We start from the raw sequence: 13,708 nt of genomic DNA, 5'->3' as shown, positions 1-13,708 counted from the left end.
TATATATATGAGAGGCTGATTTCCCCCCAAAATTGGGGAATTTTCGCAATGGTGTCTGGGACTTGTAGTTTCAGAGACACAAAGAAACCGGACCGTAGTGTTTCTTGAGGCGATGGCGGCCGATGGATGCAGTAACACCACAAAGAACAAGTGGTACACCGCAGACTAATTGTTTTGTTTCTCAGCGTCGTCGTGAATACTTTAAACATACCCCCCAACATATCTTTGTGTTTAGTCTCCGGTGCAGGGGAGGGCAGCAGGACACTGAAATTCCCCCGCCAACTGTCACACACGAGGAGCAAGAAGAGAAAGAACCGCAGACGCGCGCACTCGTGAGCGCGCACAGACACTAAATCCGCTAGACAACTAAACCTGTCCCAGACCGCGGGAGAGATGACTGTTTTTACCGTTTTAGCAAATCTTCATGTACGGACCACCTGTATCCATTTGTACCCTTAAGGAAACTAATTATTCTGTGGAATACAACTATTTGGGAGGACGCCTTACTCATCTTTTGTTTTCTTTTGGAGAAAAAAGCCGCACGGGGTTGTCGAGCCAGTGGGTAACGTTAACGTTAACGTGAGTCAGGAGTTGGAACAACGACAAGCTTTCCGTACTAACTTACATTTCAAAAAACTCTTTTGCAGGACACGTAACCTTTTAAGACTTTTTTTAGGGGCTAACAATGACCCTGGACTGCCCAAAACAGTGTCAGAGGCTAAGCTAGGTTTTGATCTGAACTATTATGAAAGCTACACGCTGTGTTGACCAAGCGGGTATTTATAGCGAAAATTTGGAGCGTTACTCCAAAGGCTATTGCTAAAGGAAACCCACATTTTAAAGTTTAAATCCACTGTCAACTTTCTAACGTTAGCTAATTGAATGACCCAGGATTCACCATGTCGTTTTTTAATTTCCGTAAAATATTTAAATTGGGATCTGAGAAGAAGAAGAAACAGTATGAACACGTCCGCAGAGATGAGAATCCAGAGGAAATATGGGACATAATCGGTGAATTGGGAGATGGCGCCTTTGGAAAAGTCTTCAAGGTACGTAATGTCTCCTTCAGCAAACCTGAGTCTTTTGTAACCTCTAAGTTACATACCCAGAAATCCTGTTTTTGAATCCCGACACAACGTGCCAGCAGTGTCACCTCAGTGTTGCATTGCTTTGACCCACCCACCATCTTCAAAGCAGCACACCAGCCCTGTGACAGAGGTAGGGTCAAATATTACTCTCCACAGATATCCAACAGGCTTGTCCCTTCTCCCTATGAAGTTTGTTTCCATGTGACTCACGTGTCATCAGATCCACTCATTTCTGGAAACTTACTGGTCTCATTTGCAGGCAAAGCTGGAGCAAAATCTACTTTTATGATGCTGGTGGATGATGTTTTTATCCTCTCTGCTCTAAACAAAGCAGCCAAATAATTCCCCTTTTACATTTACCCACTGTCAAAGCAGCGTCCCTTGTTATCATTTTAATGGAGCCATTGTTTGGTTTGAGCCTCATTCAGAGCTGGAGCCAGAAGCTTCATTTGCATGAGTGACAGTAAATTTGATCACACAGGAGGGCTCGACCAAGTCCAATACCAGGAAGTCTGTGGCTTATGAATGCAGTTCAGATGTTCTGTTTTGTACTTTATTGCCAAATGCTATTTTTGGACGTGTTGGAATAGTTGGACTTCACCAAGATTACATGCTGGCATTACTTTGTATTGTGCTTAAATTAAGCCTAATCTTCTTGCACAATGATTTAGTCACAGGTTGCCAATTTCCCAGCATTCCAACAGCAAGGCTCACATGAACTAGACCCACAGTTCAAGAAGAAGGAGAAAGTACCAAAACAGATCATTTATCGTAATTATTATATAACACGGGCAGGTCACCAGGAAGTGGCTGCATCCCATATTGCTGTGCCGACTTCATTGAGCACATCCTGCCTGCAGAGGAGCCAACACAAACAGGAGAAATTTCACTTTCCACTTTAACAAGACATTTCTGATGTTCTGCTGACTTGCGCAGACCTACAGCAAAGCAGAGGGGGTTTATTTGTTGTTTTTAGATCCTCTTAAAGGCGTGTGAGATGTTTATTGCAGGTCTGAGGTCAGGGCAACTTAAAGTCCAACATAAACCAGATTTGGCCGTCCATGAGTCTTTGAGATTCATTTAGAGCAGCAAAACGAGGACAAACAGAACATTTCTGAACTAGATCCAAGACAAGCAAGACTTTACACTGAAGTGAATAAATGTACGAGTCCTTTGGCAATTCAACAGTTTAATAACGTTCTCTTCCTACAGGCTCAAAACAAACAGACCGGCATCCTAGCTGCAGCCAAAGTTATTGACACAAAGACCGAGGAGGAATTGGAGGACTACATGGTGGAGATCGACATCCTGGCCTCCTGCGACCACCAAAACATTGTCAAACTGCTCGACGCTTTCTATTATGAGAGCAAACTCTGGGTGAGTATAGGGATGTGGTCTCTGCAGTGCTAATGTCGTCAGTGTTTCCTCCATATTGTCACCCAAGCAGAGGAAATATGGACCTAATATAGCCGTTCAAGTTAGCCTAAAATTGTAAAGTAAAAGTAAATTTCTCCCCACTGTAAATCTGCTCTATAAAATCACAGAAGAAATACTGTTTCATTGAGTCTGTTTTATAAGCTCTGCTTTTCAGTTTTTATGATAATTCACATAATGGGCTCAAAATTGTATAAATGCCTTTAACCTGCAGTATTGTTATAAGCTATAATTAAGTTCCTTTCCTGCTCTAATATTGTTATCAAAATGTGAGGCCAAAGTTCCCACGAGCAGCAGAAACAAGCAGCTTTGAGAGCAGTTAATCATCATACCAGTTTATAATCCCTTCGCTTTTGATATGGGCTTGTTTTTAAATAGCTTTGTTTTTTTACTGTAGCCACTGCAAACAAAGATATATTTGGTCATCTTGTATCTTTGAATACCAGAAGTTTTGTCTAGTGGATCATCAGTGTGTGAGCTCCAATGAATACTGATTAGTTGTGTGTGTATATATAGTGCCTTATACCTTGGCCCTGGAGCAAAGAGTTTCAGTAGTTATGGATTATACCTAAGGGCTAAACGTGAGGGAAGTGTTCATGAATAAATAATCAGTCTGTGAGGAACTCGGTGACTGAGGTGGATTGCAGGTCAGTCCGAACCAGTCATTTAGGGGTTTCTCTTTCCTATCATTCACACACTCTATAGAATATGTAACCATGCAGAGCAAGGATTTAAAAAGGATAAAACTACATAGATGAAGGACAGATTTAGAAACAGGGCATTAACACATGAGTCAAGGCCATGGTGCACAATCGGAAGTACCATACTTTGAATTGTATGAGTCCACACACAAGCATTCAACAAGACAGTCAGTTTATTAAAAACTCCCATGATAACCTGAGTATTTAATTTCAGTGTATTTCATTGAGCGCTCTGCCCTTTTCCTCACCATTGTCCTCTGAACAATGGTCATAGCTGATGGCAGTTGTTGATATTTTTTTAATTTTTTTTATCCTGGCCTGTGTGGCCCCTGCAAACAGGAGAGAGTGTCTAGGACATTTCCTCCTTGAGATGAAAGGCTTTATTCCACATAATCCAAGAAAGTTTGGGAGGTGACTCACTATATAACTGCACACTAAATTGTGTCACTCACTGACCTTCGTTGCCCTGTGCTGTGTTAAGCAACTATTTCAGTTGCACAGCAACAGTTTAGGGCTTCAGGCTGTGACATTGCTGATACTTCTGTCCTTTTAGGCCTGTACACATGTTGGTGAGATCATATACAGTCTCACATCCTCCCTCTCTGTGCCACATGAGTGGATTAGAAATTATGTTGGTTGGTGCATGCTTGTCCGTGTATTTGTGTGTGTCAAATAAACATGTGGGAGAGGAAACCACAGCCCTGGCCCGTGGTTCCTCTCTGCCTGCTGCCACTCTGAAAAACCACTGTGGTGTCTATTGTACAACAACAGAGCCACTAAAACAACAGCACGCCTACAGAGAAACGTATAATGCCGTGCGTGTTGAGTAGCCAAGACTGTTCTGAGACTTGAGGCATTGTATGTCTTGTAAGGGCTTTGTTGTTGTAAGTAGAACAGTCTTGAAAAGCTCAACTGAATAAAAGAATGCCACCGAACCTTGGTGAAAAGTTTTTTAGGAAGATTTTGTCACTTTCCATTTAACATGCAGGCTGACCCTGTAAATAAAGCGAGTATCTTAACCAACATATCAACCACAATTAGTTTCTCAATGGTTACAGAATTGCAGAATCGTGGCTTTACTTCCTCTTCTTTAACGTGTTGTTGCCCAAACCTCAGTGTGGATGGGTGAGTTAGCATCGTGCCATAAGGCTAGCCTTGTGTCTAGCTCGATAAAGACACATTATCATACTCACCCCTGCCTGAGGTGCCGTATCCATAGAAACTTTAATCCTATTTACAGGCCTAAAGTCTGGCAATATATCTAGCTAGCTAGCTACCTAGCAGCTGTGTGAGACCTTTTCCACAATGTGGCCCCAACTGGGCCAATCCTCTTACATCTACCGGCATACTGAAAGCTCCTAAATGCCTTTAAGGGCTCAGAGGGTTTCATTCAGACTAGGTGGAGGTTCATTCTCAAATTGTCTAGCCATGTGAGTAGTTAGGGTTTGTGATGGCGGCAGTGATGATGATGAGTGCCTTTTAGAGTTTTGTATGTATATTCCAGCAGACTAAATACATGGAGGCCAGCATTTCTCCCTGAGCTTTAGAACTATAGATAGACAATAGATTTGAAAGGTCACTGGGTACAACTACAGCATTACTGCCTAATGAATGGCCTGTGCTCACCTCTTTATGAAATTCATTTTGTAGCACAGCTCATTGCTAACCACTAAATAATAATAATAATGTGATGCGTAATAATTTTACATAATCAAAACTGTGTTGCAAATGTTGATAAACGCACTGTGACTCTCTGTTCCTTTTTCTCCTCGCTGGCAGATCCTCATCGAGTTCTGTGCAGGAGGGGCTGTGGATGCTGTCATGCTAGGTGAGTCAGCATTGTTATAATGTCAAAAAGGAAACTGTCCAGAAAGCAGCCCTAAAAAGCAAAGTGAAAGGCCAACCGCATATCACATGCTTCATTCGTCAATACAGTGAATGTAGCTTAATCCTTTATCAATGATTAGGTTGGATTAGTGGATTCCACAGTCAGGAATGTTAAGCATGTGTTGTGTCCCTCTGCAGAACTGGAGAGACCCCTTACAGAGCCTCAGATCAGGGTGGTTTGTAAGCAGACTCTGCAGGCCCTCGTCTACCTTCACGACAACAACATCATCCACAGAGACCTGAAGGCTGGCAACATCCTCCTCACGCTGGACGGTGACGTCAAGCTGGGTAAGGGCAAAGTCAGAGATTTCAAAAACAAGTTACGAAGTGATTTACAATAAGAAACAAGGTAGATTAATTTATTAATTTACAACAGGGTTGTATAATGAGATTAAATTGTCATTCCTTTTATGCTACTCACAAAAAGCAAACATAACATACAAAATGATATACAGGGTGAAGAAATAAGCAGAAGAAGATAGAAATAAAACTTTACATGGTGGAGTGCTGAGGATGAATTTGGGAGTCTTACAGCCTGGGGGGAAAAGCTGCTCCGCAGTCTGGTGGTGTGGCAGCAGAAACTTCTGTATCTCTTCCCAGAAGGCAGCAGGGTGAACAGGCTGTGGCTGGGTGCCTCACCTCACCGATATCACTGATACTCAGGAGTTGGGTACCAATGAGTGGTTTTAATCACCGGCTGCAGAGCCCTCCAGTCCCGGGCCGTGCACATGCCCACTTCCCATGCCAGTATGTGATGTTTTCAGGTCCAACAGAGTTGTAGCTCTCTTCACAACAACACAGACACAGGTCGGTTCTTTCAAACGGGCTTGTATTGCTTCGGGCACATCTGGTCTCTCTGATACATCCGCTTTTTGTTCACTACATTTATAAATCAACACAGTACACATATATCAGTGCATTATACAGTACATAGCTTAGCGGAAGAAAATACAAACAACACCTAGCTTGGCAAAGATGACGTGGTAAAATACCTTGTTGGCCGCTTGTGTGAAAAGAGGTTATTAAATCCTTTAAAGTCCCTTGAAAGTCCATTTGCAACTTTTAATGCAGTGTAACAAAGTCTCGTAGCCATCTGCTCCGCTGGAACCCGAAACAGTGCGCTATTATATTTTTAACTTTACATTAAATTAATTATTATTATTATTATTTGTTAGAACTGTGCATCATGAACACACAAGTATTTATGCAACAACACTTACAAGAGTTCTCTCCATGTCGGGGGGGGGGGCTCTGGTGTGACCGGCAATCCAAACTCTCTTCTGGTCTGTTTGTAAGAAAGTCCAATATCCAGTTGCAGAGTGTGGTACTTAAGCCAGCCAATCAGTTCGTCAATCAGTTTCATGGGGGAGATTGTGTTGAAAGTTGGCATCCTCTGTGGATTTGTTGGTTCAATAAAAACTACTAATAAAAGTAAATAAAATCCAAAATATAACAAAACAAGATAAAACCATTTAAATAGTTACATCAGATAACATCAGTTAAGAAAAAGCCAAGAGTGAGTCTTAAGAAGAGACTTTAAAGAGGTCACTGAGTTTGTCTGCCTGAGATCCTCAGGCAAGGAGCGCTGCGGCTCAGGGGCCCGGACAGCAAAAGCCCTGTCACCTTTAGTGACAAGTGAAGATAGTGGAACCATTAGTAGGGGCCTGCCAGAGGATCTCAAGCAGCAATCGAGCAGAGATTATCCGGCCACAGATATAAGCAGGCGCCTGGCCATTCAGGGCTTTAAAAGCAAGCAGTAAAATCTTAAAATCAATTCTAAAACGGGTAACCAGTGAAGGGCAACAAGGATTAGTGTGATGTGCTCGCTTCTCTGAGTACTCTTAGATAGACTGCAGCCTCTTTTTTAACATCATTAGATAAGCCACCAGGACTAGAGGAGAGGTTGTTAATGCTGCTGTGCAATCTCTGATTTGGAGTCATTGAACTGCAGGGAATGTTTTGACATCCACTTCTTTGTTTCAGGGAGGGGAAAAATGAAGATCCATAGGTGCTTAAATGTGTACTGTTGTAGGATGAGTGGAGAAAACTGTAAGCTATACAAACAGGGTATAGGAGAGATTTAGGAGCTAGTCTCAGTTGTCTTGCTTAAGTACATTTTTCCTGGTTCAGTTTCGGCAATTTCTTTACTTTTCCAGGGGAAAACCATAAATGAGTTCACAGTCTAGCAATGTAGGCTGCTTGCCCTTAGCCATAGTCTCCATGTATTTATCTCATGTTTCTTAATGATATGGCACAGGAATGTCCTGTACAGTGAAACCATCCATTTATAGCTGCATTCACACATACAGCCCAAATACATTGTTAGGTTCAGGCGTCTGCGTGGGTCACACAGGTCGGGTCAAGGTAAAACAGATTTACCTCTTTGAATTTTACGACAATATATTTTTAGCTCTAGTAATGCAATAAGCTTGCAAGGTCACATGATCCCCATCATGCAGTTACTCTCTATACATGCAAAACAGTCATAAGAAAGAATATTGGGACTCTTTGTATGTTTTACCCAGAGTTGTGCTGCTCTTGTTCCTCCTACAGAGCATTTCCTGAATGACATAAAAGTCGCAATATTTACTTGCCATTTTCAGTCTGATACACATACGGTTTCATTTTTGTAGTTTTGGCCATTATTCCTACCAGTAATAACAAATCAAATGTTAAATAAAAATGCAGTAAATAGTAAAACAAATTGTTTGTGGAGATTGGAAAGTGTAAGTCACACTGAATCTAAAATCTGATGAGATGTGATTCAAATTTCAGCAATTGGTGGCAGAAGTTTTTAAAGTTTGCCTCCATGAGCTGTGTGTCGCACCCTCTGCTGCAGCCCTACCTGTTTAGCGTGCTGGTAAACATGCTAACAACTAACTTCCTGTTCTTCTTAGAACACCGGCGTGCACCTATTCCTTTGCCCTCATGCAGTATCCCCCCCCCTTTATCTCTCCTATGAGAGTATCCTGAAAATGTCCGGTTTAAAAAGAGAGCCATAAAAGAAATTCACTGTATACTGCACACTCTTTCTGTTGCATGGCCACTGCAGACATGGCAACATGTACAGCAATTGTTTGGACTCGCTGCTCAGTGTGCACACACACACGTATCCACAGCAGATGCAGTAACGCAGCTTACTTGGAATGAGTCACTGCTGGTGAATGGAACAAGCTCGGTGAAATAACACAGCAAGCATTTTGTCCAGAGACATAACACACAGAGGTGCCTGTGCATCTGCCCGCTGGGGCACTGATGAGCTGTTACTCATAAACGATACAAACAAGGCATGATGTCATCATGCAAATGTAGGAAGAGCTTTATAACAGCATATGGTTTTTTTGGGCTGTTATTTTGTGTTCATTTCATGCGCTGATGAGATTAGCTACTGTGCTGCTCAATGGTACAGATTTTCATGTTGTACTAAGGGTTGTGTGGCTACATTTGGAATATAAATGATGACCGTGTTGTTCCTCTGGCTAATTTCTGTTGAATCACGTGTCTTTCAGCTGACTTTGGTGTCTCTGCCAAAAACACCAAGACGCTGCAGAGGAGAGACTCTTTCATTGGAACGCCTTACTGGTGAGTGGGAAAATAAAACAAAACCCATTTTGATGACCAAAGACACGATTAACATACACAACTGCTCACCATCAGGTTTGCCTTTTTGCCTTTCTTGCACCCAATACAATAAACATCCATGAACTCCACGTCTCCTTTCAATGACTTCCAGGATGGCTCCAGAGGTGGTGATGTGCGAGACGTCCAAGGACCGTCCATACGACTACAAGGCTGATATCTGGTCCCTTGGGGTCACCTTGATTGAGCTGGCACAGATTGAGCCACCCAATCACGAGATGAACCCCATGAGAGTCCTGCTGAAAATAGCCAAGGCTGATCCCCCTACCCTGATGCAGCCATCACGCTGGTGAGTCACCGCCCAGAGCTCCATTGTCCTGTTGTTCCACCCCCCCACCCGCCTCTGGTTCAGTGCCCATTACGGATTCATTCAGCTATTAGGACCGCTAACTGAGCTAACTAGCTAACGGCAGTTATTATAATTATATGTGATGTGCTGCCCCCTATTGTTCGACAGGTGGAGAGTAGTGTAAATTCTACGTTACCTTTTAATGTCTTTGTGTTTCTGTTGTTCTTTTGTACATAATTTTTACTTGTGAATACCTCTAGTAAAGAATAAATTTAAAAAGATTGAAGTTTTATTTTTTGCTTGTTTCCACCTCTAAGGTCCCCAGAATTCAGTGATTTCTTAAGGCGGTGTCTGGACAAGAATGTGGACAACAGATGGAGTCCGACGCAGCTGTTACAGGTACCTTTGTGTTGAAATTGAGATAATCCTCCTTCCCCATCCCATACCCATGTACCACCTGCCATTCAGAGCATTAGCAGTCCTAGAGTCCGACATCTGTTTACCTGCTTGGTGTCAGGTCTGTGTCAGGTACTAAATCGTGTGTCCTGGCAAGACTGACACTCATCCCTTTGTGCTCGGGTTGACGTCAGCGGTCTTTTTCCATAGGGTTTAAAGTGCTTGCCAAGTCAGAGCCACTTAGGTACAGAGCTGCAGTAAGAACACATTCATACACACACACAGCAAATACTGTACAGCGCTGCGGCTAAAGGATTGTTCTGCGCAGAGGAAGACTCAATGGGCTTGAAAATACAAAATAGCGGTCTGCCACCGATGAAGATTTTGATATCGAAGAAGCTGCATATTCTCAGGCCAGCGATAGAATATGTGCAGCATATTTCTAATCCAAAGAAGGTGAGGTTAACGAGATGTAGACGCACTGTGTTAGGTCCTGCGTTAATTTGCATGAAAGAAGTTAACTGATCAATTTATTTACCTGTTATTGTGAAGTCACTCAGACAGAGGATGACAGAGTAACAGGGTGGAGTTTTAACCCATATTGTTTAAATGTTATTTGGATATACTTTGTTGTGGTTTATACAGTCAAAGTAGGCGCAGTCTGTTATACTGTGAGCAATTTATATCTCAAAATCTATGGGATTAGTTGTTGGTGGGGTGTCCGGTCTTTGCTGCCAACCACATCGAAGTGCTTTCAGTGAAGCACTGTTGAATGTTGAGTTCACCACAGCACATGCTATGCACAGGGTGTTAACATATAAATTAAACGTTGATTTCTGATCATGGTTTTTATTTTATTTGTCTTTTGCACAGCATTCATTTGTGTCCAGTGTGATAGACAACAGGCCACTGAGGGAGCTCATAGCCGAGGCGAAGGCTGAGGTCACCGAGGAGATTGAGGAGCACAAAGAGGAAGAAGAGGAGGAAGAGACAGAAGCACATCTGGTGTGTAAACATTCATCAGTTTGTCAAAGGTTTGCTAGAGGAATTAGCATAGTTGAGCGAAGAATGCAAACACTTTTTATAGTTTTGTTTTCATTAAACAGGGCAGACTGAATTTGCAGATGAACAATATGCCACACATTGGGTTGTGCTTTATACTGATTACTTTATTAATTGACTAAAGATTTATGAGCAAATATTTTGATTACAGATTTAATAGTAATTTTCAGGTTCTCAAATGGGAAGATGTGGTTTGAAGAGCTCTGCAGTTTGGCATCAAGTGTTTGTTATGTTCTGAGCATAAAGAAAAGTTTAAAGCCACTTTTAACCATCTGGTTTCCTCAAATTTCCCCCAGGAGCAAAAATCAGCTTTTAAACTTGAAATAAATATTGATTTGACACTTATCGTGATAATTATCGATATCGAATGGTAAGAAATGTTTTTATTGTGATAACATTATTGGCCATATCGACCAGCCCTACTTCACCTTAGGCTCTGTGTTATTGTGAGTTTAATTGTTCACAATTTTCTGACATTTGGTAATCGTAATGATTAACATTGCTTTAATTGATAATTTAATTTAAAACAAAATCATTAGTTGCAGCCCTCATGCTTTCCTGATTCAGCGTTATAAACATTTTAGAATTTTATATGTTGTAACTAGGGCAACAGCTAGCAGTTATTTTCATTATTGATGAATCTGCTGGTTATTTCCTCGATTAATCAGTTAATTATTTGGACTATACAGTGTGTGCATTACTATTACCCAGAATGCAATTTGACCCAAAGATATTCAGTATACCACATTGAAAACCAAGAAAAACAAATCTGTATTTTTGCTTGAAAAATGACTCGATCAGAACATGATTCATCTATTATCCGTTCATTTCTTGTCCATCAAGATATGGATTTGTCAGCAATTTTTTCCAGCTCTTACAGTGATTGGTCAGTGGACCCCTGTTGTGTTCTGGCTTTGGGAGAAACCACCCTTCCTCACCTCTCTGTCTCTTCTTCAGGGTCACAAACGCGCCGCTTCTGATGTCAGCGTCGCCAGCACAGAGGAAGAGAAGATCCCCGTCTCTCCCTCCGTCTTGGAATCAGTCCCTGAGAAGGCTGAGCCACTGCTGCCCGTGGCCACGCCCACTGAGCTCCCTGTGGCCACGCCCACTGAGCTCCCTGTGGCCACGCCCACTGAGCTCCCTGTGGCCACGCCCACTGAGCTCCCTGTGGCCACGCCCACTGAGCTCCCTGTGGCCACGCCCACTGAGCTCCCTGTGGCCAACCATGTGGTGGACACTAGCTTTGTGGAGGAGCCCGCTGCCCCTGGCGCTGGGGAGCACACGGAGGAGTCTTCAATCACTCCAGTTGAGGGTGGTGAGGTAGAACAGAAACAAGTGGAGGAAACGCTTCCAGAAGCAGGAGTAGATGTTGCCTCCCCAGGACCAGAGGCTGAACCAGAGGCACCTGCTAAGGAAATGCAGCAGCTGGAGATTGCTGTTGAGGATGAAAAGGAAGTGGACACAGCCGAGGTTCCAGCCAATACACAGACCAGCACAGAGAGTTCAGAGGTCACTGAAGCTCCTCAGGAGGAAAAGATGACTGTTGTGGAGGAATCAAGCACACCAGCAAAGGAGGAGGAGGACCAGTACAAACATCTGAAGGTGACACTGACACTACCAGAGCCAGACAAAGTTCTTCCAGAAGAGGAGAATGGCGAGAAACCCACAGAAAAGGATAAAATAAATGCAGAAGATGAGAAGACTGTTCCAGACAAAGCTAAGGATGATAAGGAGAGAGATTCAGACTCGGGGAGCGTCTCAGCCGCAGATAACAGCAGCGTTGACCTCAATCTGTCTATCTCAAGCTTTCTGTCCAAGACAAAAGAGCGTGGATCTGTTTCCATACAGGTAACTCACACTTGACCACACACTCAAAGATCAGAAACTGTACTGCAGACTTGCATAGCTACAGGTACATCTATAAAGTCCTCTTTCTTGTTTTCCCAGGACACAAGGCGTCAGAAGAAGACGTTGAAAAAGACTCGCAAATTCATTGTGGATGGAGTGGAAGTTAGCGTGACTACATCAAAGATCGTCACTGACAATGATACCAAGAACGAGGAGATGAGATTCCTGAGGTATTCGCCTGCCTTCATTTGCATCCACACAGGGCTTCAGTTTTATGCAAATATTATGTAAATACATTGCCCGGGAGCCTACGTGTACATCCTGACTCCTGTCAAAGTCCTTTTAGGCAAGTCATGCCACTCGGCCGCCATCTTGGCAACGCCTCCTGGCAGCTATTTCGGACTAACAAAACCAGGCTCCTATCTGAATGAATGGGAAGAGACCCTTAAGTCAGTGGAACCACACGATTGGTTGAAACGGCCGTTACGGGCTTTCCCCATAGAGTTGTATTGAGAATGTGATTGAGTGGCGTGTCTCATCTTAAATGTCTCTGCTCCTGTGTGGAGTTAACCTCTTTAATGCTGAATCTCTATGCCACCATTTCAGAACTCTAGGCAACAAGTGCTCACCACTCTGACATGCTTTGTGCTTTAAAGAGGTGGTATTGTGCTTTTTGGCTTTTCCCCTCTCCTTAATTGAGGGGAAAAGCCAAAAAGCAGAATACCACCTCTTTCCAGACGTTTCCCTTTCATCCCTGTGACGTCACATGAAGTGATGAAAGCGCCTCATGTAACGCTCGCCAAGCGGCAAGTGAGCAGCGAGCTGCAGCACACAGCTCACAGGGAGGGGAATGGTGTTATTTGAAAATTAAACCATTTAAACCTGTTCTGGTACGACCCCTTAATAGGATTTTGAACCTGAAAATTAACATAATACCACCTCTTTTAAAAAAATAAAATAAATTTAAAAAAAGGCAAATAATTAAGATAATTTTTTCTCTTCTTCCACCTTTCTAGGCGCCAGGAGCTGAGGGAGTTGCGTCTCCTGCAGAAGGAGGAGCAGAGGGCCCAGCAGCAGCTCAGCAACAAGCTGCAGCAGCAAAAAGAACAGATCTACCGGCGCTTTGAACAGGAGACCACGGTGAGTGACCCAACTCAGAAATGTCAGGGCTCACACTGTTAACATTGTTTTCTAATCTGTAAATTATGGGCTCAAAGGCATCCCAACAAAAATGCAGTTGTGTTTCTTTACATTCTCCAACAGACAACCATGTGAGCAGTCTTCCCGGTAACATCACTGTAGTCTTTTGAAAATGGTTCCCATTTTTGTCTTGACTTTCTAAGCCCTTTCAGAGCCATGGTTTA

At 42.9% G+C, this 13,708-nt stretch overlaps 1 protein-coding gene across 1 annotated transcript in view; it reads left to right on the top strand.

Moving 5' to 3' along the window:
- The first annotated feature begins 91 nt into the window (after window positions 1–91).
- Window positions 92–13,708, top strand: part of LOC123970454 (serine/threonine-protein kinase 10-like) — a 29,472-nt gene continuing 15,855 nt past the window's right edge. The window contains exons 1-11 of the mRNA XM_046048498.1: window positions 92–1,049; window positions 2,301–2,465; window positions 5,003–5,051; window positions 5,249–5,398; window positions 8,620–8,692; window positions 8,844–9,038; window positions 9,356–9,437; window positions 10,308–10,439; window positions 11,454–12,344; window positions 12,444–12,574; window positions 13,361–13,506. Of these exons, the coding sequence (XP_045904454.1) occupies window positions 900–1,049; window positions 2,301–2,465; window positions 5,003–5,051; window positions 5,249–5,398; window positions 8,620–8,692; window positions 8,844–9,038; window positions 9,356–9,437; window positions 10,308–10,439; window positions 11,454–12,344; window positions 12,444–12,574; window positions 13,361–13,506 (2,164 nt within the window). The 5' untranslated portion in view covers window positions 92–899. The remainder of the gene's footprint in view (window positions 1,050–2,300; window positions 2,466–5,002; window positions 5,052–5,248; window positions 5,399–8,619; window positions 8,693–8,843; window positions 9,039–9,355; window positions 9,438–10,307; window positions 10,440–11,453; window positions 12,345–12,443; window positions 12,575–13,360; window positions 13,507–13,708) is intronic.

Source organism: Micropterus dolomieu, linkage group LG04, assembly GCF_021292245.1.
Source record: "Micropterus dolomieu isolate WLL.071019.BEF.003 ecotype Adirondacks linkage group LG04, ASM2129224v1, whole genome shotgun sequence".
In the NCBI taxonomy this organism is placed as follows: Eukaryota; Metazoa; Chordata; class Actinopteri; order Centrarchiformes; family Centrarchidae; genus Micropterus; species Micropterus dolomieu.
This window is presented reverse-complemented; position numbering and strand designations above follow the sequence as displayed.